General features: G+C 41.9%; 1 protein-coding gene across 1 annotated transcript; it reads left to right on the top strand.

The window, feature by feature from the left end:
- On the top strand, positions 1-22,011 carry LOC146992383 (MORN repeat-containing protein 4-like). Its single transcript, XM_085792595.1, has 5 exons — positions 1-171; positions 3,948-4,019; positions 16,241-16,355; positions 18,222-18,331; positions 21,814-22,011. Exons 2-5 carry the CDS (start codon positions 3,953-3,955, stop codon positions 21,951-21,953), a joined length of 432 nt encoding a protein of 143 aa, XP_085648721.1. The 5' UTR covers positions 1-171; positions 3,948-3,952; the 3' UTR covers positions 21,954-22,011.
- The last annotated feature ends 3,249 nt before the right edge of the window (positions 22,012-25,260 follow it).

Genomic DNA, 25,260 nt, shown 5'->3' with positions numbered 1-25,260 from the left:
AGGCGCGACGGCCAATCAGAACGCGGCATCTTGCCTAGACGTTGAGGCAGCTCCGCCAGGACGTTTTAACGGAGGAAAAAAAAAAGAAGCAGAAGTCGAGGAGAGGAGCAGAAATCGTTGTGTTTTCAGTGATGTAGAGAAACGGGACTGAGTTGCTCTTTAATAAAACAGGTAAAACGTTTATTTTATTGTTTTATTATTTTATTTTTCGATGTGTGTCCGTGTATATTTAGCTATGTGCAGCCTGTGTGTGTGGAGAGAGGCTGGCAGCGTCATGCCGGCAGGATGAAAGGGATTAGGGCGCCGTTACTGTGGCAACATTAGATGGAGGGATACACACTCCTCCTCCCGTCTATAATCTGACAGCGTGCCTGATGGCATTTGAGCAATTATTCAGCCTAATAAACGAGGCCTTTGGATGTTTTTTTTCTTTTCTGTCTCATTGTGAAGCCTGAACGTGTCTTTGATGCTGCTGTCTGCTGCAGTTTAGTCGGTGATAGTGATGGTGGTGGTGGCCTCATTCACAAAACAACAACATCAACACAAGAAGAGAGCCACGGTATAAATCATAGCTACAACACAGCTGTTGAACAAATGACGGTGTGTTTGAGGAAAACTGGAAAAATGTATACGCTCATAGCCTACACTGAAAGATACACAGAAGATCTCTTGTTGAATATTGCTGTCATAGCTACTGTTTTACAAATACTAGACACCGGTTAGCTAAGAGAGGAGGCCATTTTTTTTTCACATTAGCTACTGTGGTTAGGGCTGTAAATAATTTATTTTATCACAATATATTTGATAACATATTGATTCACTGGTAAATGATTTGACTCACTGATTGACCACAATCACTTCCATTCATATCAAACCACAAAAGGCAGTGAAAATATAATTTGATATGTTTATTTCTGAACTCAAACGGACTAAAAATATCAACATAAAAAATAAAACTAGGCTTCCCTCAACCAAAAAGTGCCACATAAGTGATTTAATGAGCTTTACTCATACTCAAATTTCACGTTCTCCTATTTGTTTACATTACATCTGAAACTGAGGATATTTGAACTTCAAAATATGAAATTGCAGCATAAACAAATCAAACAAGTTCCTAGCTTAGTAAAAAAGAAAAAGAAAAGTGAAAAAGAAATGATTTGAGTGTGCTTTGCATCCAGAAAACAGATTATTGCAATATTAGAGTCAACTTGTGATGAATGCATGTACCAGTTTTTCAGGATTTTTTTGGAAATCTGTATCTCGAGCCACATAAAAATATCCCAGCTCTGATTTAAAAAGATCCCGGTCCCTGCTTAGAGCTGTTCACACCTTGTTTCACAGATGTTTACAGATGTGAATATGAATGCAAACAAGACACATGGAAGACCACATATGGGATCTGATCACGTTTGGACAGTGTGACCTATTAATATCAGTATTGATTGACACATAATGATAAATATAGTTTTTTTTTTCTACTAATTTAAATAAACCCTCATCATTTCACATCAACACAATGACAACAACAACGAACCCATCTGTCACAGTCAGCCCGGCCAAAAATAACAAAGCATTTGGTTCTTCTGCACAAACAAATTACCCCAGTGGCGGACGTCGTGTGTTTATTTCCATGCAGAGCGACGAGCGGATTGAGATCTGATCACAAGTGGTCACTCGAGACACATGAAGAGACGCGTGTTAATGCCACAGGTGTGAACCCATGTACCGAGAGGGGTCCGCACTTGTGCGATGGGATCACCTGCGACGCATGTTAATGTCAGGAGAGAACAGGGTCTAAATGTCAGCCGATCCCCTGATAGTTAGTTTTTAAAGTGCCACACACACACACACACACAATGTTTTCCATGCAAAATATGTATTTAGGCTTATTATGGAGCTTATACCCACAAAGTGCGTCATTAGTGTAAATTTACTTCCCAGAGTTTTGGCTTCTTGTAGTTTTTCGTCGTCTACACTATAGACACACCACTGATATCTGAATTAGTGAATTAACTCATTTTTCAATGTGATATCTCAAGTGTGGCCTCCCATAGTGCCGTTAGCCCAGAGCCAGGTGATAACAATGTTAACACAGACACAGTGTGTGTGTCTGTGTGTGTCTGTGTGTGTGTGTGGGGGGGTAATTAAAGCGAGTGTGATCACTGTGACACTATAAACTGAACTATAAATCAGAACCTGATCCGTGGGTATACAGGATTCATGTTAATCATTTATAAATCAACCTAATGAGACACTGACATCCTCATTAACGCAAAACTCTATAAGCCCTTTTCCACATGGAAATGGAGCTTTCCCAAAGCAACCTTTTACTCATTCGTCTTGGAAAAGTTTTCCGTAAGGAATGTCTGCACACATAGCCTACGGATTAGGGCTGTCATAATTGCTCCAAAATTACATTTGAATATTCCCTCTAAAAAAAACACATAGGTTTGAACCATTTGAATATCTATATTTGTGCATTATGTTAATAACAGGAGGACAAACTAATACAATGAGACATAACTACTTGTATAAGTGTTTTTATTTCAGTTTTAAAACATATCTACACATTATAAAATAAGGAAATGAACTAAAGGCCTATACCGTCAAACTTTCAGAAAAGAAAATTGATTGTGAGCCCACTATGGGTCTTAAAATTAGTGTAATAAGTTATTAATAACTCATCTATCAAACGATGTAGCCCAAACTTTGTGCAAAAATCTATTTTCGAGTAAATCCAGGGTGAAAGTTGGGTAATTTTTTTTCGCATTGGATAATGCAGGCGCACAAATTACGCTCACGATTCATCAGCCAATGATATTGGAGCCGTCATCCGTCAATCAAATGTCTGAGAAAAACGAGGAGACTCGTCCACCACCACCACCCACACAAACTCTCCTCCGTCCCTCCTCCACTCTCCTCCTCCAGACGCTCCATCACTAAGCCTCGCTAGCTAAGTTAGCAAGCTATAACGTAGCAAGCCTCCAAGCTAACAGTTAGCTACGTTAGCTAAACACACTCGACCTAAACTCTGCTGCTGCTGATGGAGGATTTGAAGTCAAATCTATAGCAAACACGTACACTACTCTGTACTTTAACTGCTCTGTGCTTTTGGTTTGGGGCTGTTCTTTTAAAACTTCCCTTAATCCCTTAATACCAGCAAAGGGAAATCTTAAAAGCTGCACGGTGGAGTTTCTCACCTAAAAGCATTTTTGTGTAGCCATGATTAATATTTTAACTTCTGTAATGTTTGCATCCAGTCTGCGTTGTTGAATTTCATTGTGAGTTAAAGCATCAAACTGACTATGTGAGTGCATGATACAAATTAAAAAAAACAGACACTTTTATTCAGACTTTTTTTTCTTGCATTGTTTTATTTTTTTAAACTCTAATCTTATAAGTTTGTATATGTGACAGTGCGTTCCCACCTGTTTTGACTCTATTTGAAGACGTCACGCTGCGGCCTTAATATAATAATGATTTTTAATTTTCATAGTTTTCTGACATTTCACACTCAGGTTTAACAGTTTAATTGGTAAATAGTAAAAAAAAAAGAAGATAATTGACAGATTAAGCCTAAGTGTCACACAAACTGTGAGCCAGGCCTTTTTATCCAACAGCTGAATGAACGGCCTTTGTTCTGGTTTGTCAGACCAGAGTGGGACCAGTGGGGGTGTGTGTGTGTCTGTGTGTGTGTGGTTTTGCTGCTCAACCTGAGCTCGCTTTTGCTCCTGCAGAAACACCCGCAGTGTTCAAAAAGTAGCAATTAAAGCGGTGATGTGTTGAAAGGTGGGCACATTACCTACTTGATGAACTCTCAGCTCTCTCTCTGTCAAAATGTCAGAGCTGCAGGTGAAAAGCTTCGAGTCTTACTGATGGGTTTTTTTTTTGTGTGTGTGATTTTTTTTCTTTCTTTTTTCTTTTTTTTTGTCATGTATGTGCATCAGGACCCATGACCCTGACACGAGGATCCTTCACCTACTCGAACGGCGAGGAGTACCACGGCGAATGGAAAGAAGGCAAGACCGACTCGACCCATCACCACCACCACCACCACCATCACCATCACCACCCTTCAATCACTCCACAATTCACACACCCTCCATCATCGGCTCCATTTGCATGCGCAGCACAAACCGTTGTTATAATGTGATTAGAAGAATTATGCACGTATAAGGCCGAGCCCACGTTAACGCCACACTTGTGCGTTTGATTCATGTGGTAATGCTCTTAGCCGAAGTAAAGCGTAATCATCACACTAACATATGTGGAGCACTCAGACTTTCTTTGCATTAACAGACAGACAGACACCATGTTGGGGCGTGATGATGAGCACATCTCAGTGGGATTTCTCAGTCCAAGGTCATTCACATCGAGTATGTGGCCAGCTCTTGTCTCGCATTGTTGGACTGTTATTGTCACTGGGTTCAAAGGTCGAGGAGGGCGCTGCTGCTGCTGCTGCTGCAGGGGAGTGGGCTGCAGGTTGGACTCAGTAAAGAGACTTGGAGTTATATCTGGTGTTTTCACCTGAATTTGCTCCAGTGTTTGGTCTGCACAGCCACTCATCAGAATTGGATGAAAACAGTGAATCACAGGACCTGCATGTAAAAGAAATTGGTATTAAAAACAGAAAAGCGAAATAAAATTTACTTAGAGGGATAGTTCAACCTTTTGGCAAAATGGCCCCATTGCCATAATCCCTATAGTCTTAGCAGTAGGTTTGCTACGCTACGGAGGCTAATGGGATTTCTTGGTTTCCCTCATCAAACACACATCAAATACACAATCCAACAACTCCAAAACGCTCTGGTGGACAAGTTGTGACCTGCACATTCACCACGCTATGAGATAATAACACAACGTTACCAGACAGAGTTGTTTTAGAGGTAAATACAGAGACTGCTTGATGAAAAATCAGTGGTTTTGCATGAATTTCCCTCTAAAACAACTCTGTCTGGTAACGTTGTGTTATTATCTCATAGCGTGATGAATGTGCAGGTCACAACTTGTCCACCAGAGCGTTGTGGAGTTGTTGGATTGTGTATTTGATGAGTTTGATGAGGGAAACCAAGAAATCCCATGAGCCTCCGTAGCGTAGCTCTGAGCAGCTCACGGCTCTGCTCCGCCGTTCTAAAAATAGCTTGCACCGTCAATTAAAGGTAACGGACCTACTGCTATGATGACTATAGGGATTATGGCAATGGGCCAATTTGCCAAAATGTTGAACTATCCATTTAATTTGGTCGATTTTGACACATGAGACTGTTTTTTTGTTTTATGTTTTAAAGCCAATAAACATCACTGTTTCTTTTAACCATGACTGTTCCGCATCCTCGACTTCCTTTGTGTTTCTTACTGTGACAAAACGCCCCCACATGTGTTGAATCAGGGGCAGAATCCTCTGTTTCCCAGGGCATTAGCCTCATATTATGAATTACACTTGAGCCTTACAGTACAGTACAGGCCTCATGGGAACAGGTCGACCACCGAGCAGCCCCATGTGAACTCCCCCCTCCCTCCCTCCCTCACCTCCCAGTCCCTGGTTTCGTAATCCCGGGGCAAGGTCAGTCCCTTTCCAGAGACGTTAATCCGTAGAGGCCTTCAAATTGTTCAGAGTGTAGTCGTAGCCCCCTCACCTGGGACCAGGAGCTGCTCCCACAGTCTTCACCTCACCACGCTGAGCTGCTCTGGAAGCCCCGTCGTCACAGGGTCAGAGGAACGATTCATTTCCCAAAACGGAAATTCATTCTTCTTTGTTTTTGCTCTTGATCTTCTCCTCTATAAAAAAAAAAAAAAAAATAGCCGCTTGACACAACATAATCAATAAAAAGATAATACCAGATAAAGGTTACTATTAGGAGGAGGGGAGGCCATTTTTAAAGCAATAGTTCACCCAAAATTCAAATTGCACTCATTATCTACTCACCCTCATGTGGACTAAGGGCTGGGAGAAGTTTCAGAGTCCTCCGTGGCTTCTCTGAGTTACAGGGGGTCTCGGCGTAGCAGTGCGTGTCCATATAACGGTTGCAAATGGATACCAACTGTCTTCGTAACAAAAAGACACACCAAAAAACATCCAAATACCTCCATGCTGCTCGTATGTAATGTCCGTCTTGTATTGAAGCCCCGAAATGCGAAATTGTTCCGAAAAAAATTAAATAAGTCTATATTTCAAGCTTGTTTGTAGCGGAAGCTTCTCGAAGCTCCTCTTCCTGGTTCGTCCAAATTGGACGGACCAGGAAGAGGACGGACCCTGGTATTTGGATGTTTTTTGGTGTGTCTTTTTGTTACGAAGACAGTTGGTATCCATTTGCAACCGTCATATGGACATGCACTGCTACGCTGAGGCCCCCTGTAACTCAGAGAAGCCACGGAGGACTCTGAAACTTCTCCCAGCCCTTAGTTGACATGAGGTGAGTAGATAATGAGTGAAATTTCAATTTTGGGTGAACTATCCCTTTAAAATGAGCTTTTAAACTATTTGAAGCCAGATTTTTTTAAGATACACTTTTTACCTGTTTATTTGAACCTGATGAAGGGTTTTAGTCATCAGACGTGTGGATCTTAAGTTATCAGAAGAAAAAAAGAGCGAGCAAATGTTAGAAAGCTCAGCTCAGAGCCACTGAGCTGCTTAGTGAAACTACTTTATTCAGTGTTTTAATCTGCTGCTCAGTTTGTTATGGAGAGGAGGACACACAAAACAAACCTCTTGAACATCTGGATCATAGGTACAGTTCTCAACGGGTCTGAAAATTACAGCCTGACCCGACCCAGCCCGCGGGTTTTTTAGGTTTTTGTCTGCCCAAACCTGGCTTGCAGCTTACAACGGCACTGCTATAAAAGTTTAAAAAACGGCTGCGATCTCCAGCTGGTTCACCTGCAGCTCCACAGACGAGCTGTCAGAGGAGAATCTGCTGTTCAACAACATTGTTGATCATCCTCTCTCGACGATAGAGGAACGGGTTGCTGATCGGCGAGTCACAGACATTCAACAGAGCATTTTAATCTTATCAGTTAAAGGGATAGTTCAACATGTTGGCAAATTGGCCCATTTCCATAATCCCTATAGTCATAGCAGTAGGTTCGTTACCTTTAATTGTCGGTGCAAGCTATTTTTAGAACGGCGGAGCAGAGCCGCGAGCTGGTCAGAGCTATGCTACGGAGGTTCATGGGATTTCTTGGTTTCCCTCATCAAACTCATACAAATACACAATCCAACAACTCCACAACGCTCTGGTGGACAAGTTGTGACCTGCACATTCACCACGCTATGAGATAATAACAGAACATTACCAGACAGAGTTGTTTTAGAGGGAAATACATGCAAAACCGCTGATGCACGTTGCCTTCAGGGACAGTTTTTCAGCAGCAGTCTCTGCATTTCCCTCTAAAACAACTCTGTCCGGTAACGTTGTGTTATTATCTCATAGCGTGGTGAATGTGCAGGTCACAACTTGTCCACTAGAGCGTTGTGGAGTTGTTGGATTGTGTATTTGATGAGTTTGATGAGGGAAACCAAGAAATCCCATGAGCCTCCGTAGCGTAGCTCTGAGCAGCTCGCGGCTCTGCTCCGCCGTTCTAAAAACAGCTTGCACCGACAATTAAAGGTAACGAACCTACTGCTATGACTATAGGGATTATGGAAATGGGCCAATTTGCCAAAATGTTGAGCTTTCCCTTTAATGGTTAATGAGCGTTGGTTATCGGTCCGAAAAAAAAAAAGTGCATCCCTATGCACAACTTGCAACAAACAATAGGCCTATATAATTTACAACCACAAGAAATGTGTTTTATGAGAAAAAAAAGGAAGCGCGAGGCCTGACCCGACCTGAGTCATTTACATATTATTTTGTCGACCCGTTAAGAACTCTAATCATAGCTTATCATAGAAACAAAACAAACAACGTCCTTTGTTGTTGTTGCAGGCAGAAGTTACACACTCTGCATTTCAGGTTTTTCCTTTGGCGACTGGACTTGAATTATCTCAGGATGAAACAGTAACATTAGCAAAATGTGAGATGCTGCTCACAGAAAGTTGTTCACGGGGGTTTCATGTCAGACGGAGTCAGGAGGGAGGTGGGCGTCGGGCGGCGTCGTTCGTCTCTGTGAGTCACACCAGTTAAAGTGGTCGGCTTTTAAAAGAAGCCACGCTCTCGCACAACCAGATTGTATCTAATAAAAAAAAATAAAGAAAATATGTAGAGAAAAAAAAAAAGTGTCAAAGTGAAGTCAGTAACTCCAGGCAGATCTACACACATGCACCACAGACCATCTGGTGCCAGCCAGCCCACTGAGACAGGATATCACACTATACCTAAACCAGCATTTGCACGCCGACAAAAACACTTGGACAACCTTTTAGGGCAAGGTTAAACGAAGAACAAAAGTTTGGCAGCGACGCGGGTGTGATGCTGCGGGAGAAACATATGGTCTCTGCTCGGTTTGCAAAAAACTGTTAAACTGGTTTTGGCTGTGATACTCTGATATGCACGTTTTTAGTACACAGCAGCAGTGTGTGTGTGTGTCTGTGTGTGTGTGTGTGTGTGTTTTTAGCACAGACGCTCCTCAGAGATGACTCCACTAATAGAGCCGAAGCCGAAGCAGCTCTGTGTTGGCTGTCAGGATTTCTTGGCATTGTGTTGATTCTTCTTTTTGTCACATTTCTTTATTTATTTTATCATCTTTTAAATCTAATCTATCTAAAAAAAAATACCTAAACTACTCATACATTCTCAAACACCACAAAACTTCTGGAGTTGTTCAAACATTACACTTCGGAAAAAAAAATCCTCAATACCAAGTTAGTTTAGTAGCTTGTTATGCACCTTTATTAAACTTCTGCATTATATCGAGTGCTCCAGTTGTTTCTTTTGGGTTTAGTCCTCGTTGAAGTGACCCAAATGCACCTTTTTAGTTTAGTAGCTGTTGAGGAGCTCTCAGTCTTCTCACAAGGTCTTCATCAGCAGGTCCAGTCCAGTTTGTCTAATTATCAAAGAAATCTATGCACTCCAAGGACTTTGCAAAAAAAAAGAAAACTTGGAAAGTAGTTTCTGATAAAGGCCATGTGGAGTGATTGAAAAGCACTCGATGGACCTTGTGGCTCGACTGTTTTACTGAATGACCGTTTCTCAGGGTCAAGAATTGACCTTACAAAGATTTCTTCTACAATTGAGCGTGGACTTTGAAAACACATTTCTTTGGTCGAGTGTCCTACACACAAGGAGCTTTTAATCACACGTGAAGTATTTTAGTATTGCAGTGAAAAAAGCTACAACCTTGAGTTTGGAGTGATTTATCCTACGATTGAATAAAAATAGAGATTTCAGGACAAAAAAAAAACATTCAGAGAAACAAAAATCCTGCAAAGTGTTGGATGGTGTTGGATCAGATGGTGGACGGGGCTTTGGTGTGACTGCTCTGTTGTGACATCACAAAGGGATAGTTCACCCAAAATTCAAATTTCACTCATTATCTACTCACCCTCATGTCGACTAAGGGCTGGGAGAAGTTTCAGAGTCCTCCGTGCCTTCTCTGAGTTACAGGGGGCTCGGCGCAGCACTGCATGTCCATATGATGGTAGCGAACGGAGCTCACTTTTCGTCGTCCAAAAAGACACACCAAAAAACATCCAAATACCTCCATAGTGCTCGTCTGTAATGTCCCTCTTGTATTGAAGCCCCAACATGAGAAATTGTTCCGAAAAAAATGAAATAAGTAGTATATGTTTTAAGCTTGTTTGTAGCGGAAGCTCCCAGCACTGCTCTTCTTGGTCCGTCCAAATCTCGCGTGATTTGCATCGACACCCAGTTCACGGCTCCGCAAATCGCGCAAGATTCCGGCAGAGCAACACTGGGAGCTTCCGCTACAAACAAGCTTAAAACATAGACTTATTTTTAAAAAAATTCGGAACAATTTCTCATGTTGGGGCTTCAATACAAAAGGGACATTACAGACGAGCACTATGGAGGTATTTGGATGGTTTTTGGTGTGTCTTTTTGGACGAAGAAAAGTGAGCTCTGTTTGCTACCGTCATATGGACATGCAGTGCTGCATGGAGCCCCGCTGTAACTCCGAGAAGGCACGGAGGACTCTGAAACTTCTCCCAGCCCTTAGTCGACATGAGGGTGAGTAGATAATGAGTTTGAAATTTGAATTTTGGGTGAACTATCCCTTTAAGGCTCAGTTTCTGAATACAGGCTGTGTGCATTTCTCTGTGGACTGAGGCTTTGATACTTTCACAGTATTAATATAGAACCTAGAGCTGCTTTATAATCACACTACACATGGACATCTACCTTTTTACTGTATGGAGCTTGAAATGTCTTGGAATAAATCCAGATACTTAGATGCATCCTGTCACTTTGTAGTAGTTAATTTTTACCTGATAGTTCTTCTGACTTTGTACAACTCCTTATCTAAACAAAGGTGAAGTGCGTCCACTCTGTTGTGTAGCAGATTCAAATATTATGTTTCCAAAATATGCGTGACTGCACATTAACACCGATAGTTCAAGTAGCACTGCCGACTTGTCTCTAAGAGAGGTAATGGTGTGTGCAAGTGTGGAGTGTGAGTGTGTTAGGGGACTGTTGTCATGAACACAGATTGATGCGTGTCTCGGCGTCCATGCATGCAAAGTCACTGTTTGCACACAAACATGTATAGGTGCATGTCGGACAGAGGTCTGCGGTGTCACATGAATAATTCAGCGGCTTGCCGGTGGAAGACAGACAGACCCGGGGAGCGATCGGGTTACAGGAAGTAGGTCGGGGAACATCCACACACACACACACAACAGCCAGAAGCCATTTACTACTGTACTTCTCTTCCCCCGTGCGGTCATTTGACTTCTGTGCATTACCGCTATTGATTGACATAAAAGCCGGACAAATTCAGCTAAACCGTAATTAGCCCGAAGACCGTGACCCAACACGAGATTGGAGAGCGGCATTTCCAAAGGAGCTGAGCAACAGATTAGACAAGAGAGTCCGTCTGCAGGAACCAAATCCAAGGAGACTGGGAGGAGAGCGCTGTCCGTCACTGCTGCTACCGCTGCTGCTGATAATCTGAGCCTTCACTAAAGAGTAAACTGTTGGCTTCATGGTGGTCTGATGCCACTTGATTTCATTATGTTCAATGGTACCATTCACGCAGCTCTTCTGGCGCTCGCTATAGCAGACACAACCGCTGTGGGCGTTTTGCGGCCAGACGACCGACCGCGGCCTCTTTGACAGTCCGCGGAACAGTCCGTGAAATTCCCCGCCTCGGGCTCCCACTCCCCTCACTCCTCACTCGTCGGGGGGTCCTGCAGGCTGAAGAGATGGATTTAAGAGCCTGCTGACCTTCTTCTTTGGACCATATAGACTTAATCGAGTGTGTGGGGGCTTCGCACACATTTGCACATATGGATGGATGCAGAGGAGGAGGAGGAAAGACTTTGAAAATGGAATGCAGAGCTCCAGATTTAGTTTGGGACAAATCTCTTCTCCAAATCTCCTGTGAAAACCCGGCTGAGATTAGGCAGAGAGCAGCACTTTAAGCAGCCCTGACAGATGGACTGCCTAATTTACTTTGCCATTAGCTGGGAGCAAGGGACAACACTCACTTGCCTCACCCCTCTGCCTCCCCTCCTGTAAATCCCAATCCGCTGTCAGCCCTCCCCTCAGATCTTCCTCTCTCCTCTCTCCACCAGTTTCACGCCGCTCGGGAAGCCCTCGGTAAATCCTATTCCTCGCTTACAGCTGCTACGAGGAGCCCGGGACCTCCTCAGCCCACGTCCAACTGTGCCATATATCCAGTTATTCTCCTAAATCCCGCTGGGCCCGATAATAGAGGTCGGCAGGGAGAGACGCTCACTTCTTCCCCCCTCCCTCCCTCCTCCTTCTCCTCCTCTGACAGCCAACCTCCTGATCCTGCAGAGTAATCGCAGAATTAGGAGGAAAATTGGGTCTCACCTCCGTGGCGACATTTGAAGGGAGGCTCACCTTTTTGTCTGTTGGCACCAATTAATTATGCCGTGAACTGCGGAGTTAAAATAATCATCCGTCGTCTTAAACCTACATTTCTTCCCTACAATTACATTTGCATAAAATCTCCACATGCCCATAAAGTTGTAAAAATCTTGTGTTCATTCAACCTACAGCATATCATGATAATAATAATAATAATAATAATAATACACCTCATCTATATAGGCCTACATCATTTGACACAACCAAGGACACGTAACAATTTGAAAACATACGTCCATGTTACATGAGTCATGTTCATTGTGTAAAGTCACACAAACCAGACTATTTATTTTCTAAATAATAATAATAATCATTTTATTTATATAGCACTTTTCAAGCAAATGCACAAAGTGCTTTACAGATAAAACATCACAGGAAAAAGAACAAAAACAGAAGAAAAACCCATGCAAACCCCCCCTCCCTCTGAGGTCACATGACCCTCAATCAATAAAAATATAGCCCATAGTCAACAGCAGTGCACCCACCAAAACAGTAAAAGCACAAATTCACAAAGGTACAATACAAATGAATTTATATAAATACGTAGAAATGCTCTTGCAGTGCAGATAAAATGTTAGAATAATTAAACAAGAACAGGAAATAGTTAAGAGTATGCCATCCTATAAAAGTGGGTTTTAAGACGTTGTTTAAAAACTGCAGCGGAGTCAGCTGATCTAACACTAAAAAGAAGGCTGTTCCAAAGCCGGGGAGCCAGAGCTGAAAACGCGCGGTCACCAAATACAATGAAACCACAGCTCGGTGAAAACCTAAAACATGACGGACGACAGAGCATGGTGTCAACTGACCCTTGGCCATGTGAGGTCCTGAAAGGTCTCAAGGAAAGACCAGAGTGTCCGTCCCTAAGCTGCAGCATGTCGGTCTTCACCTCAGACCTTCTGGACCTCACGTTGGTCCAATTAAGTTCTTCTGTTTGCTGCATCACCTCTGACTTATTTTTCTTTCTGCACTTTGGAAGTAACTAAAGCTTTTCCAGAAACCTGTCTTTGCTTGAGCCAGGAAAGGTGAAATCCTGTGGATCAGCACCATAATACAGCCTGATATGATCGACACCTTTACTTCCTAATCTCTTCAATAAAGGGTCGACAAATCTTAAGACACTTAGAGTCGGATTTGGACAAAGCACACTGAATTTCATCAAGGTACAGACAGGAGGCCGAGTCTTAGACACATATACTGACAAATTAAAAACTAGACAGTCCTTCCTGTTGGTACTACCCCCCACACAAGATTACTTCAGTACTCATCTTTATATTGCTCTTCGTCTCATTGCCCCAAGAAATAAAGAAGATGCACATATTTCAACTGAAAAATATGTTTTAGCTTCTCAGCATCGCCGAACCACACAAATTCATTATTTGGATCTACCTTACTAAAATGTTTTTGTCTTATAAAGTCATAGAAAGGACGGATGTCACACAACATATCTCCCTGTCTCAATATGAAGACCAAGAATACCAGCATGCTAACCAGTTAGCCCTGTTTCATCACTTTCCGATAGAGAGTCCTATGGACGCAATGACGCACAAAGCTGTTGTCAAGTGACCACCAACTTTTTAAAGGGATAGTTCACTCAAAATTCAAATTGCACTCATTATCTACTCACCCTCACGTCGACAAAGGGCTGGGAGAAGTTTCAGAGTCCTCCGTGGCTTCTCTGAGTTACAGGGGGCTCCGTGCAGCACTGCATGTCCATATAACGGTTGCAAATGGATACCAACTGTCTTCGTAACAAAAAGACACACCAAAAAACATCCAAATACCTCCATGCTGCTCGTATGTAACGTCCGTCTTGTATTGAAGCCCCGAAATGCGACCCTGGTCTGTCCAAATTGGATGAACCAGGAAGAGGAGCTTCCGCTACAAACAAGCTTGAAATATAGACTTATTTATTTCGGAACAATTTCGCATTTCGGGGCTTCAATACAAGACGAACATTACATACGAGCAGCATGGAGGTATTTGGATGCAAGAAAAGTGGTATCCATTTGCAACCATTACATGGACATGCACTGCTATGCCGAGACCACAACAGGCGTCTCTCTTTGCATTTTGGATGCATGTATGAGGCAGTCATTCATTTGTGTATTTAGAAACACCTAATTCATGGAAACTATGTATGAGAACATGCTGCCCAAGATGTCGGGCATCAAAGTCCAGGGTCCATCGACTCCTATGACCTTTCTGCTTTGGGCCACGGATAGTTTATCTTTCCACTGAGCTCCATTGTCTGATATCAAGAACATTGCTCTCTATTTTCCTGCCTTGCATGAACAAATCATTTTGGAAACATAATAAAAAGTACAAACTGTGCTGGAGGCTTTATATCCTCTTGTATAGAGCTGCGTTTCATGGCCGCGAATTTGAATCTGAAGGCATTTAAACCTCTTTTTTTTTTTCTTTAGCACAAATAATTGCCTGGATGAAATGAATACATAAGATGTTATTGAGAGTAGAAGCCAAAACTTTGCCTCCAAAATGATTAAGTTCTCAAGGACGGACTCAACTATGCTTTTGTATAGTGGAGAAATTCAGTAAACACTTTTATTCAAATTGGACCCAAACCTCTCAAAAAATAATTGCCTGGGTAAATTGAACACATGGGATATTATTTACGGTATGAGACACATTAAAGTTGCCCTCCAAAATCATTCTGTTCTCAAGGATAGAGTCATCTGTGCTTTTCAGACCAAAATAATTCAGCCAGCACTTTTATTAAAATTGGATTGAAACAACTCACTTGTGATATAGAATAATAACAATATGAGCAGAAAGTCTGAGCAGCACAACAAGATTGTTTGGATTCTTTGCTGCTCTGGCTCAAGTGTGGGCATACATGGATCTATTGACTACCAAGAAGTATTGATAGGATGCAATGTTCTTATTTGTCCAGTTTCGTCATGTATCCTTTGGGGGGAAGGGGTGGGAGGATCAAATGAGCTTTGTCTACACCATTGAAACAGGATATTTTCCATGCATCAATTCATAACCAAACTGGAAGGTCTAAAACAGCAAATGAATAAATTAATTACCAAGGTCTTGTCCATTTGTAATCTTTTTCTTTTCTTTTTTTACTTCATCAGTGCTTATTGGAGGTTTTTATTCAGCTGCCTCTTCTATTCACTGCACTACAATGATTTGGAGAAAACACAGTGACCACAGAGGCTGAGGTGCTGCTAGAAATGTAGACAAGTTTTCCATAGAGATCACAGGTGTTGCCAAGGTGACAAAAGGTTGAGCCATTAGGACATAACAAAAAAAAGAAGCATAAACTGTTAAGGCTGAAACGAATCGAGTACAAAAAATGATCAAGGCAGTTTTTTCTGAATGAGGCTTCGTTTAATTACTTACTGTACACTCAAAATATACGGCATATACAGTGAATCATGTGTTTGTGTTTTTGGTTTTTATTGTTTTACGTTGTATTATCTTGTGTTGTATGTTGTGATTTTTGACAGCAAAAGGCTGTGATTTTGTGTTACTTTTCTGATGAGCTTGTCTTGTCAAAAAAACAAAATTTAAAATTAAAAAGAAAGTTAAATCATCATTTGCAAGATCGCAGTGGACTTGAACTTTGACCTCCAAAATCGAATCAGTACATTGTTGAGTCTTACATTTGTACCAAATTTGAAGAAACTCCCTTCATGCGTTCCCAAGACTGAAAACCTTGGACCTCCAGCTCCGATAGATCCTGATGATGATGATGGTGATGCTGTCTGAGACTTTGAAAAAAAACATCATCATAATTTATTGACCAATATTGTCTAATCCTAAAATCACAATCATTTGTTTTTAGCAAAGACCGAGAGCTGAACAGTAAATCTGACTAGATTCTAATGAGTAAAAGGAATAAACTCATATAAACATCAACAAACTGATTGGACTTTGTTTGTGCTGGATTAACGGTTAATAGATACCTGTTCACTTTGTGCTTCTGTTGTAGTGGAAGTCTAAAGCAGAAGGCGACGGCTCTTTGTGGATCTTTATAGCAGATTTTTCCTCTGTGGTGCATTCACTGTCAACTTTATAAAACTAAAACTGCTTTGTGCTGCTTTGTCGTCCAATTTGTGGCACTTAGTAGAATCAGTAGAAGTTCTCCTGATCCTGGCTGATCAATGATTTAGTAATTCACAGAAAATCTACGATGATTTAAGAGCCCATAAAATTTTGTGTTCTGTGTTTTAAAATTTATTTGTGTGTGTGTGTGTCTCCAGGTCTGCGTCATGGCCTGGGTCAGCTGACCTTCAGTGATGGGACGTGCTACACCGGACAGTTCGAGAACGGTCTCTTCAACGGCTGTGGGATCCTCGTCTTCCCCGACAGCTCCAGGTCTGAAGCTCACTCTTTGTCATATAAAACAAAAACAAACAAAAAAATCACTCTTTGTCCAGTTTGAAGCCACATCTTCCATCAGAAATCGCAGTTGTTTTAAAGGGATAGTTCAACATTTTGGCAAATTGGCCCATAATCGCTATAGTCATAGCAGTACAGTAGGTTTGTTACCTTTAATTGTCGGTGCAAGCTATTCTTAGAACGGCGGAGCAGAGCCGCGAGCTGCTCAGAGCTACGCTACGGAGGCTCATGGGATTTCTTGGTTTCCCTCATCAAACTCATCAAATACACAATCCAACAACTCCACAACGCTCTGGTGGACAAGTTGTGACCTGCACATTCACCACGCTATGAGATAATAACACAACGTTACCACACAGAGTTGTTTTAGAAGTAAATTCATGCAAAACCGCTGATTCATGTTGCCTTCAGGGACAGTTTTTCAGCAAGCAGTCTCTGTATTTACCTCTAAAACAACTCAGTCTGTTAACGTTAAGTTATTATCTCATAGCCTGTGTCCTTCTCTATTCATAAACTTTTCTTTTTTTTTAGCAGAGATCATCAGCTGAACTGTAAATCTGTCTGAATTTAATTACAAAAAGACTCAGTAACTCAAGAAACTGTATGAAAATATATAAAATCAAAACCTGTGTCCTCCAGAGACACATTGATTTGAAACTGCTGTACTGTATATATGGTCATTGATCATTTCTGTAGGTAAGAAGTAAAGGGTAAGAAAGTAAGAACTCAAACCGTCACATTTTGCTGAAGTTTCAGAGTCCATTCACAATGAAAGTCAGTCGGAGAAGAGAAATAATAAAGGAGAAGAAAGAAAACAGCGTGGATCAGGGCACAAAGACGGAGCTGCAGGTGGTGTGTGTGGTCAAAAAAAGAAAAAAGAAAAAAGAAATTCTTTCTAACTTCAGAATTGTTGCAGCACTTTCACGGCTAGTAAAACGGTGAACGTCAGACCGTCGGAGGCCGTTTCTTTCTTGTCCGTCGTATTAGCCGCAGTCATTCCAGAGCAGACTGAAAAATAAGCTTTTCATCTGCCGCTCTTTGTTTAGCGAAAAGGTGAAGAGTTCAAGTACAGCTGGGGATGGAGGAACCAAAGTGGAGCCTGTTCAAGGCCCATCGCTGCTGCTATTACCACTTGATTCATTCTTCAAATTCTTGCAGGGCCGTGGAAGCACTAAAACCAGTTTTTAAGGTATTGAATAAATCTTGGCCAGAAAAATCTGCCCTCGGCTTCAAGTTATTTGCTCCTGACGGCTCCATGAAGCTTGTGACACGTTTTTATTTTTAATTTTTAATCTGGCTGTGTGGTTGAGCTCGCTGAGGAATCTGCTGCTGCTTTTGGAGACTAAAAGTGACTAAAAAACTCAAGTGAGGATGTATTTAGTAGTTTTCTGGAGCTAGTTTTGATTATTTTCTCAATGAATCAATCGACTTTTAGTAGAAACGCAGTCCTAGAAGAACTCAGTTAGATAAAAGCAGAAGAAGTCGCCAGTTTACTGGTTTTAAAAACAAGATAAATCATAAATAAAATAGCTTTCATCACCATCCGATAAAATATTTCACTGATTGATTAAAAATACCTAAAAGGAGTCTGGATTTTTGTCTCAAACAGACGTTTTCAGGCTTGAGAGTCCAAACACTCAAGGACGACTAAGTGTCTTATTGTTCGTGGAGCGGTGAAAGTGTTTTTTTTTTCTTCTCGCTCTCTGTTTTCTTTTACTTACACTTCTGAAATTCCTTCAACTGATCTGTTATTGTATAGCTTCCAGTGTGGGAATGTAATTATTTTTATCCTTTTCTGGTAAATTGAGTGTGTGTGTGTGTGTGTTTTTTCTTTTTTTCTAGGTATGAAGGTGAGTTTGTTCAGGGGAAGTTCCAGGGCGCCGGCGTCTTCACTCGTTTCGACGGGATGAGGTTCGAGGGCGAGTTTAAAGGCGGATGTGTGGACGGCTACGGTAAGAACTCATCCCTCCCCACACGTCACAGTGTTTTAACAAGACAATCAGTGTCAGTCAGACTCACAATGAGACCAACAACACAAACAACAACTCCTCTGATTCACAACAACCAACCAACTTAAACCAGGACCTGACCACTGGGGGATTATTGGGACCACACACATTTGTAATGATCCTCAAATATGGTTCAAACACTTGTGACAACTGTTTAATAATAAATAACTTTCATTATTCATAATGGCCTCAGTGTATTGCTGCATTTAACTCCTGGAAAATGTCAATAAATTACATTTTAAAAAGCTAGAAAAAGGTCAAAAGAGGTAGAAAATCACTTTCTTCTTTTGCTCTTTCGCTTCTTCTTTTCTTCTTCTGAAGAAACACTGTTGCATACCTCCAAGTCAACAGTTGCTGAAGCTCAGCTGTTAATACTAATGCTAACTTTGTAGCAACAGCTAAATTTACAAACTGCCCCTTCAGTTAAAGGGATAGTTCAACATTTTGGCAAATTGGCTCATTGCCATAATCCCTATAGTCATAGCAGTAGGTTCGTTACCTTTAATTGTCCGTGCAAGCTATTTTTAGAACGGCGGAGCAGAGTTTACCTCTAGAACAACTCTGTCTGGTAACGTTGTGTTATTATCTCATAGCGTGGTGAATGTGCAGGTCACAACTTGTCCACCAGAGCGTTTTGGAGTTGTTGGATTGTGTATTTGATGAGTTTGATGAGGGAAACCAAGAAATCTCATGAGCCTCTGTAGCGTAGCTCTGAGCAGCTCACGGCTCTGCTCCGCCGTTCTAAAAATAGCTTGCACCGACAATTAAAGGTAACGAACCCACTCCTAAAACTACAGGGATTATGGCAATGGACCAATTTACCAAAATGTTGAACTATCCCTTTAAATTTAGATGCACGTTGAAGAGGTGCTTGAGCTAATTCTACACTAACTGTCAATTTAGTTCAATTAAATGATCTCATCTCTGCAGCTTCACTGAAAATAGTCGGACACAGAAATGTCCTGGTGGAACTTAAACACTTTTACATCCTATATTTACACGATACATACGTATACTTCTAACCAATAGTTTCATTCAGTTGTGAGTTTTTATAATTACTTCAAAGCTCGTGTCACTTTAGACAAATTAATTCAATTTATTCTCAACAGCGAGGATTTGAAATAAAAACCCGTCTGTCTCTGTCTCCGCTCTTCGCTCTTGTTGTGAAACGAGCATTTTAAATACTTTTTAATTATATTAAACAGTGAAACATGTTAATTGTCTGGGTTGGAGCCCCCAGCGAGTCACTGGAGGCAATCAACACGTTTTTTATTCAAAGGCTGGTGGCGTGCGGCGAGGGCGGAACAGTGTCACCGTGACAACTGGCTAATTTTTGTTCTTCTTGTAAAAATAGAGATGGAGCGGAAAGATTCCTCCAGATCGAGTCAGAAGGGGCTTCGCTCCCTGACATCGAGTCTGTGCAGTTAAACATTAACCTGAGCCTCAGGTAAGAGGCCACGCTTCACACGTGACCTCAAACACATCACGGAGATGAAGGTCAAGGAAGAGATCCGACACAAAAGAGCATGAACTCAAACCTTTTTTTACTGTAAAAGTTTAAATAAACCATCAAACTGTTGTGTAGAAAAAAATAGCTATGAATGAGTTTTCAGCCACAATTATAGTTTTGTTTTGATCGTAAAGAACCTTAATTTCATACCGTCAGGTGTTGAAAGTAGGAGTAGTAAAAAAATTAATTAAAAATTAAATGAACCATAAATCCTTCAATAAATACTTTAAGAGTTAATTCACACAAGCAGCATCAAACTTTCATCTAATAAAGAATCCAACAATAAATGTATCTTTAAAAAAATAATTGAATTTGCAAAACTATTTTTTAAAAAAAAGACTTTTTATTCATGAAGTTCTCCTGACCTTAAAGCCCCAGTGTGTAATAATTGTCAAGGTTTATTGACAAAATCTGAATACTACTAATGAATATATTTGTATAAGTGTATAATCGCTATAAAATAAAGTTTGTTTGGTTTTTGTAGCCTTATAATTCTTTTATATCAGGGTCAAGCTTTAGAGAGTGTCAACATCTTGCGCCGCCATATTTGTACGGAAGCCTGAATATAAAATCCAGCCAACCAGAGAGCACAATTCAAGAGTTATAAACCAATAAAGAAGAAGGAGTAGGAAACAGACATAGACATATCGTAAAATGGTTTAGATGGAGCCTCGTCCCAGTTGCGGTAAATACGTTTTTTTGTCCTCAGAGGCCACCGTCACTTTGCCGACAGGAGGGGTGAGTGCGAGTGAGGGAGCGAGTGAGCGCTGCAAACTAGAATCTGAACATTAGATATCACAGTTTTCCTCCAATTTTACACACTGGACCTATGTGAGATCTTTTAATGTGAGTTTTTATGTTGGTGTCTGTATGTTTATGTTTAACTGAGCCCAAACTGATGACAATTTTCTGTCCTTGTGACAGACAATAAAGTTTTTTGAATTGAATTGAATTGAAAGGATAAGTCAGCCAGCTGCAGCCTGTTAGCTTAGCCTAGCTAGCCTATCTTAGCTTAGCGTAACGACAGCAAACAGGAAGAAACCTGCAAGAACCTGAACACTTACGCCAGGATTCCACTGGATGCAGAACGATTCCGAAACGGGTCCGCTACGGACCGGCTGCGTACTCCGACTCCGTCAACTCACACCGGTTCCGTCCGTGATGTTGATTGTTGCGGCTCCGCCGCACAGCGGGAACACGTGATCTCGCGATAAAGCGGGTTGTAGTTTCCATAAAGTGAACCACAAAATCAAAAACAATTAATTTAATCCAGAGGAGTAGTAGAGAAACAACTTGGTGATTTTACAATCACTATCTCCTTGTCCATGGTGTAAATGGGGTGAAATGATGTCTGAAAACCTCCGAGCTGCTGACTTCAGGCCGGTCGCTGCCCATTACAACGTTTTTAAGGTGTAAAGCAGGAAATATGCTCCGCTGTAAACATGGTGTATTTTATTTTGAAAATTAACCGGGTGTTTTATATTGTATTTTGCCCGCGATTTCCTGTCATACACGACCTGCTCTGTGCTGCTTGATGCGCCGTGCTCCGGCGTCCGGCAAAAATAGAAGCTCTGCGTATGTGTTGCGAGGGCTGCCGGATGCCGGTGCCGTTCCGGACCCACGGCGCAGCGGACCCGGAGTCGGTGGACGCTCACATGGTGATTATAATTAATACGTTACGGCTCCACCGCCGTGCCGGAGCGGATCTGCAGCCGTTCCGCATCCAGTGGAATTTAGGCGTTAGGCTACATGTAGAAATTACAATTCACCGCTTTATAAGCTCCCCCGTGTTATGTTTGGTGAAGCTGAATATTTTCTTGTAGTTTATTTATTTTACAACACCTGTGATGTAGCCTAGCGCGTTAGCTCCTGTTTGCTCTGAGGAAACGCGCTATGAGGAGTCTGTCTGGTGCAGGAGTGCTGATGTTTGCGGACGGCGGCGGCGGCGGCGAGGGCCTGTTCGAGACCAACCAGCTGATGAGGAGGGAGAACAGCCAGGCAGCCGTGCAGAGGGCGCAGGCGGCGGCCGCCAAGGCCCGAGCTCTGGCCATGTGACCTACGGACTACATTACCCACAATGCCCCAGTGCCAGGACCATCCTCCTCCCGCCATGCTCCGGTGTTACCATTGGTTTTCTTTGAGTTTGTTTTTTTTACAGTAGAAATCACCAGCTGCAGTCGGTTCATGTGAATCATATGAACTCTTATTTTTTTTGCGATGGATTAAAAAAAAAAAAAAAAAAAAGCCACTGATTCAGGATCAGCTGAGCCAAAAAAAATAAAAAATCCCCAGAGTTCAGTTAACACACTGGTGCTAAATCTGCTTCAGGGTCAGCTCACCTGACAAAAACACAGCTCTGGATTCAAAAGTGCAAAACCAACGTTTCCCAGGAAGCTCTGATGTTGTGACTGTCACGTCGGAGAACGTCTGGGCCTCTGGGTTCGAACTCCGATAAATTCATCGTAAAGGTTCACAGGAGTCGTGTTTTATAAAACCAGAACATTATGTCTTTATTTCTTCAAACCCCCCTGATTGAATCCCTATCCGACTAATTAGATTCAGCTCTCAACATTTGCGAGTAATTAAAGTTATAAATAACTAAAACTCAAAGAATCAATTTAGATTTTTCATTATCTTTTGCTGATGAGGAGGAAGAAGAAAAATAGTTTAGTGGCAGCCTAATTAATGTTTACAACTTTTACCTTAAAATGAGATGAGCAGCAGAAGATAGAAAGTGTTGATTAAATGCGTCTGACACGTTGAAGTAACAGCTGCAGCTTTCCAACTCATATGTACATATATATTAACAAGCTACTTGCTTCAACTTTTGCAGATCCCACTTCAAAAGTGCTGCTGATCAGACTTTACTTTATTGATCGGAGTGATCGGTGAAGGTTTGGAGGTTTAGAAAGATTCAGATTTAAAATGTGAAAGCAAGAACTGAGCCATGGAGTCGTTTCTACTCTAGTCTGTGAAAAGAAAACAGTGAATGTTTGATTGGAGGTTTAGAGAATCCACAAACTGGTGCTAAATCCCAGATTTGAGGTCTGTTTACATCAACCAGCTTTATGTGCAGTTTGAAACTGTGAAAATGTAACAGGAGGCGATTCAACAAGGAAATATATAGAGTAGCTCGGCAGAAGCTCAGCGAGCCAAACAGTTAAACCTGAAGCATAAACTCCTCCCGCCTCTGACTGAATCTCATTTAAATGTTGTGTAACAGCTTTAACAACTTTTTAAACCAATTATCGATCCGATCGCTGAGGCTGAAAAATGAAGCAGCAACACTGAAGACTCGAAAGCTACAGTTCCTCCAGTTGCCACTAGAGTGAGTCGGTCTCCATAAACTCCAGATACGTTAAAATGTTCAGTGTTACTAGAAGTAAATATGTTTACAGCTTTTTTTTCTCTTCTCTTTTTTAATGATCAGGGATTTAGGGGGCGGAGTCAGACGCCACATTTCGGAGTCTGCGTCCGTCTTTTTTTTACGGTTTATGGATAAAACCAGGGACGTTAAAACTTTCGTTTTTTTGTGGGAGGAATAAGTCACGTATTACATGAGCGTATGCACCTAAACGCTACAGCGCTCAAATCCTGTTTATATTATCCATGTTTGTACCGTGTACAGTTCCTTCCATAATAAAACATGTAGGACCTAATCAGGAGATGGTGGACCTGGACAATGAAGCGTTATTATTATTAAACCACATTCATCCCAGTTTGAGCTCAGAATCCGAGACGTTTTCCGACCTCTGAATCACTGAATCGGTACTTTCTGGGTTTCCTGCCTTCCTCTTAAACAACAAACAAACAAAAAAAAGCCCATTTGTTCTGACATCTGGCCTCTCATTGGTGCTCTGGTATCAGAAAACATCCTCTTTACTTTCAGTTAGCGAGATGTCAGAGAGGTTAAGATCTGCTGGAGTATTTCTCTCTTTCCTTTTCACTCAGTGCCATTAAAGCTCAGTCTGATCTCAAATCAGCTGCAACATCCTCCCTCAGTGCCAAACACGCAGTGCCAACAGGCTGCAGCTGGTCCAGAGTCAGTGGCCTCCCCCATCCGCCCCCCCACGCATCAGAGAGGGGATGCTGGGAGGGAGCGGGAGGGGAGCTGCGGTAATGAGTGCAATTTCTGTTCTGGAGGTGCAATTTGATAACGACGTGAAATTTCTGGCTGAGAGCTTAAGATCGGCGTTGGGCAGCGGGTTGTACCAGGACGAAGCTGCAGGAGAGGCTTCCTGGGTCACAGGGGGGTGGTGGGGAGAAAGTTGGGGGGGGGGGGTCTGATGAAACAAAGCCGGGGTGTCGAGTGACTCCCTCCCTCAAGTCGAAAAGGTTTCATTCCAGATTTACATTCAAATGCTTTTTTGTTTGTTTTTTGGTATGACTATAGGGATTATGGCAATGGGCCAATTTGCCAAAATGTTGAACTATCCCTTTAAAGCCCCAGTATGTAACTTATTTGGCTTTTTATTAGCAAAAATCAAATATTTCTTTCATAAATACGTATTTCACTGAAGTGGAATCACACCCGCATACAAATGAAAGGTTCTCGTACCTTAGAATGAGTTGTTACAAGTCGTTACAAATACATAAGTGGGCGACGCACCGAACCGAGGCGGCCATGTTGCATCGCCATTTTTTTTATGTTGGGTGGCAGCGTGACCGTAGGTAACCACGGAAACTCAGCGGAGCTGTCGGCTCGGCCTGTTAAAACTGTCACCACTGTGTAGTGTGAGGAAGGACGGAGGCACTGGTGTTGCATTCAGGTGCAGTCAGGCAGACGGCCGCCGGCAAACCATTTTACTCTATGAGAGAAAGACGGTAAAACGTGGCTCAGGTAAACAATACGACATCACCATGACAACATATTGTCACGCCTGTTTACGCTTGTTTATCCTGTTACATGCAGCGTCTGTTGTCTGTCTGACGTCTGCCCGATTTCAGGTGAATGCAACATCAAGAATACGTTCAGATATGCAACCGCACCGCTAGATGGGGGGAATTCCTACATACTATACCTTTAGAGAAACAAAAAAGCAAAAGTCCAGTTTGAAGTGGCTGATCAGGAATCAATAATCAATAAGACTTTTGTGATTTTAGTGTTTATCTGGAATGAAACTCAAACTTGAAACGTGAAATCGCTCTCGTCGTCTGCTTCGTGTGTTTTTTTTCTTTCTTTCCACTTCTCACATCTTTAATTAATGATGTCACTTTCGGTGTTTAAGTGTGTTTGTGTGTAAATGACCAAAAAAAATCCCCCTCCCTCCCACCCCCCTCCTCCTCTTCCTCAGAGGACAACAAAAAACAAAACAAAAAAAAGAGGTGTAAGTGTCACTGTTGTGAACTTAACAAAGCTTGT

The sequence above is a fragment of the Trachurus japonicus genome, chromosome 1, assembly GCF_045865225.1.
Source record: "Trachurus japonicus isolate A0001 chromosome 1, Traja_1.0".
Taxonomy (NCBI): Eukaryota; Metazoa; Chordata; class Actinopteri; order Carangiformes; family Carangidae; genus Trachurus; species Trachurus japonicus.
The sequence above is the reverse complement of the archived record's forward strand: the minus strand, read 5'-3'. Positions and strand labels throughout refer to the sequence as shown.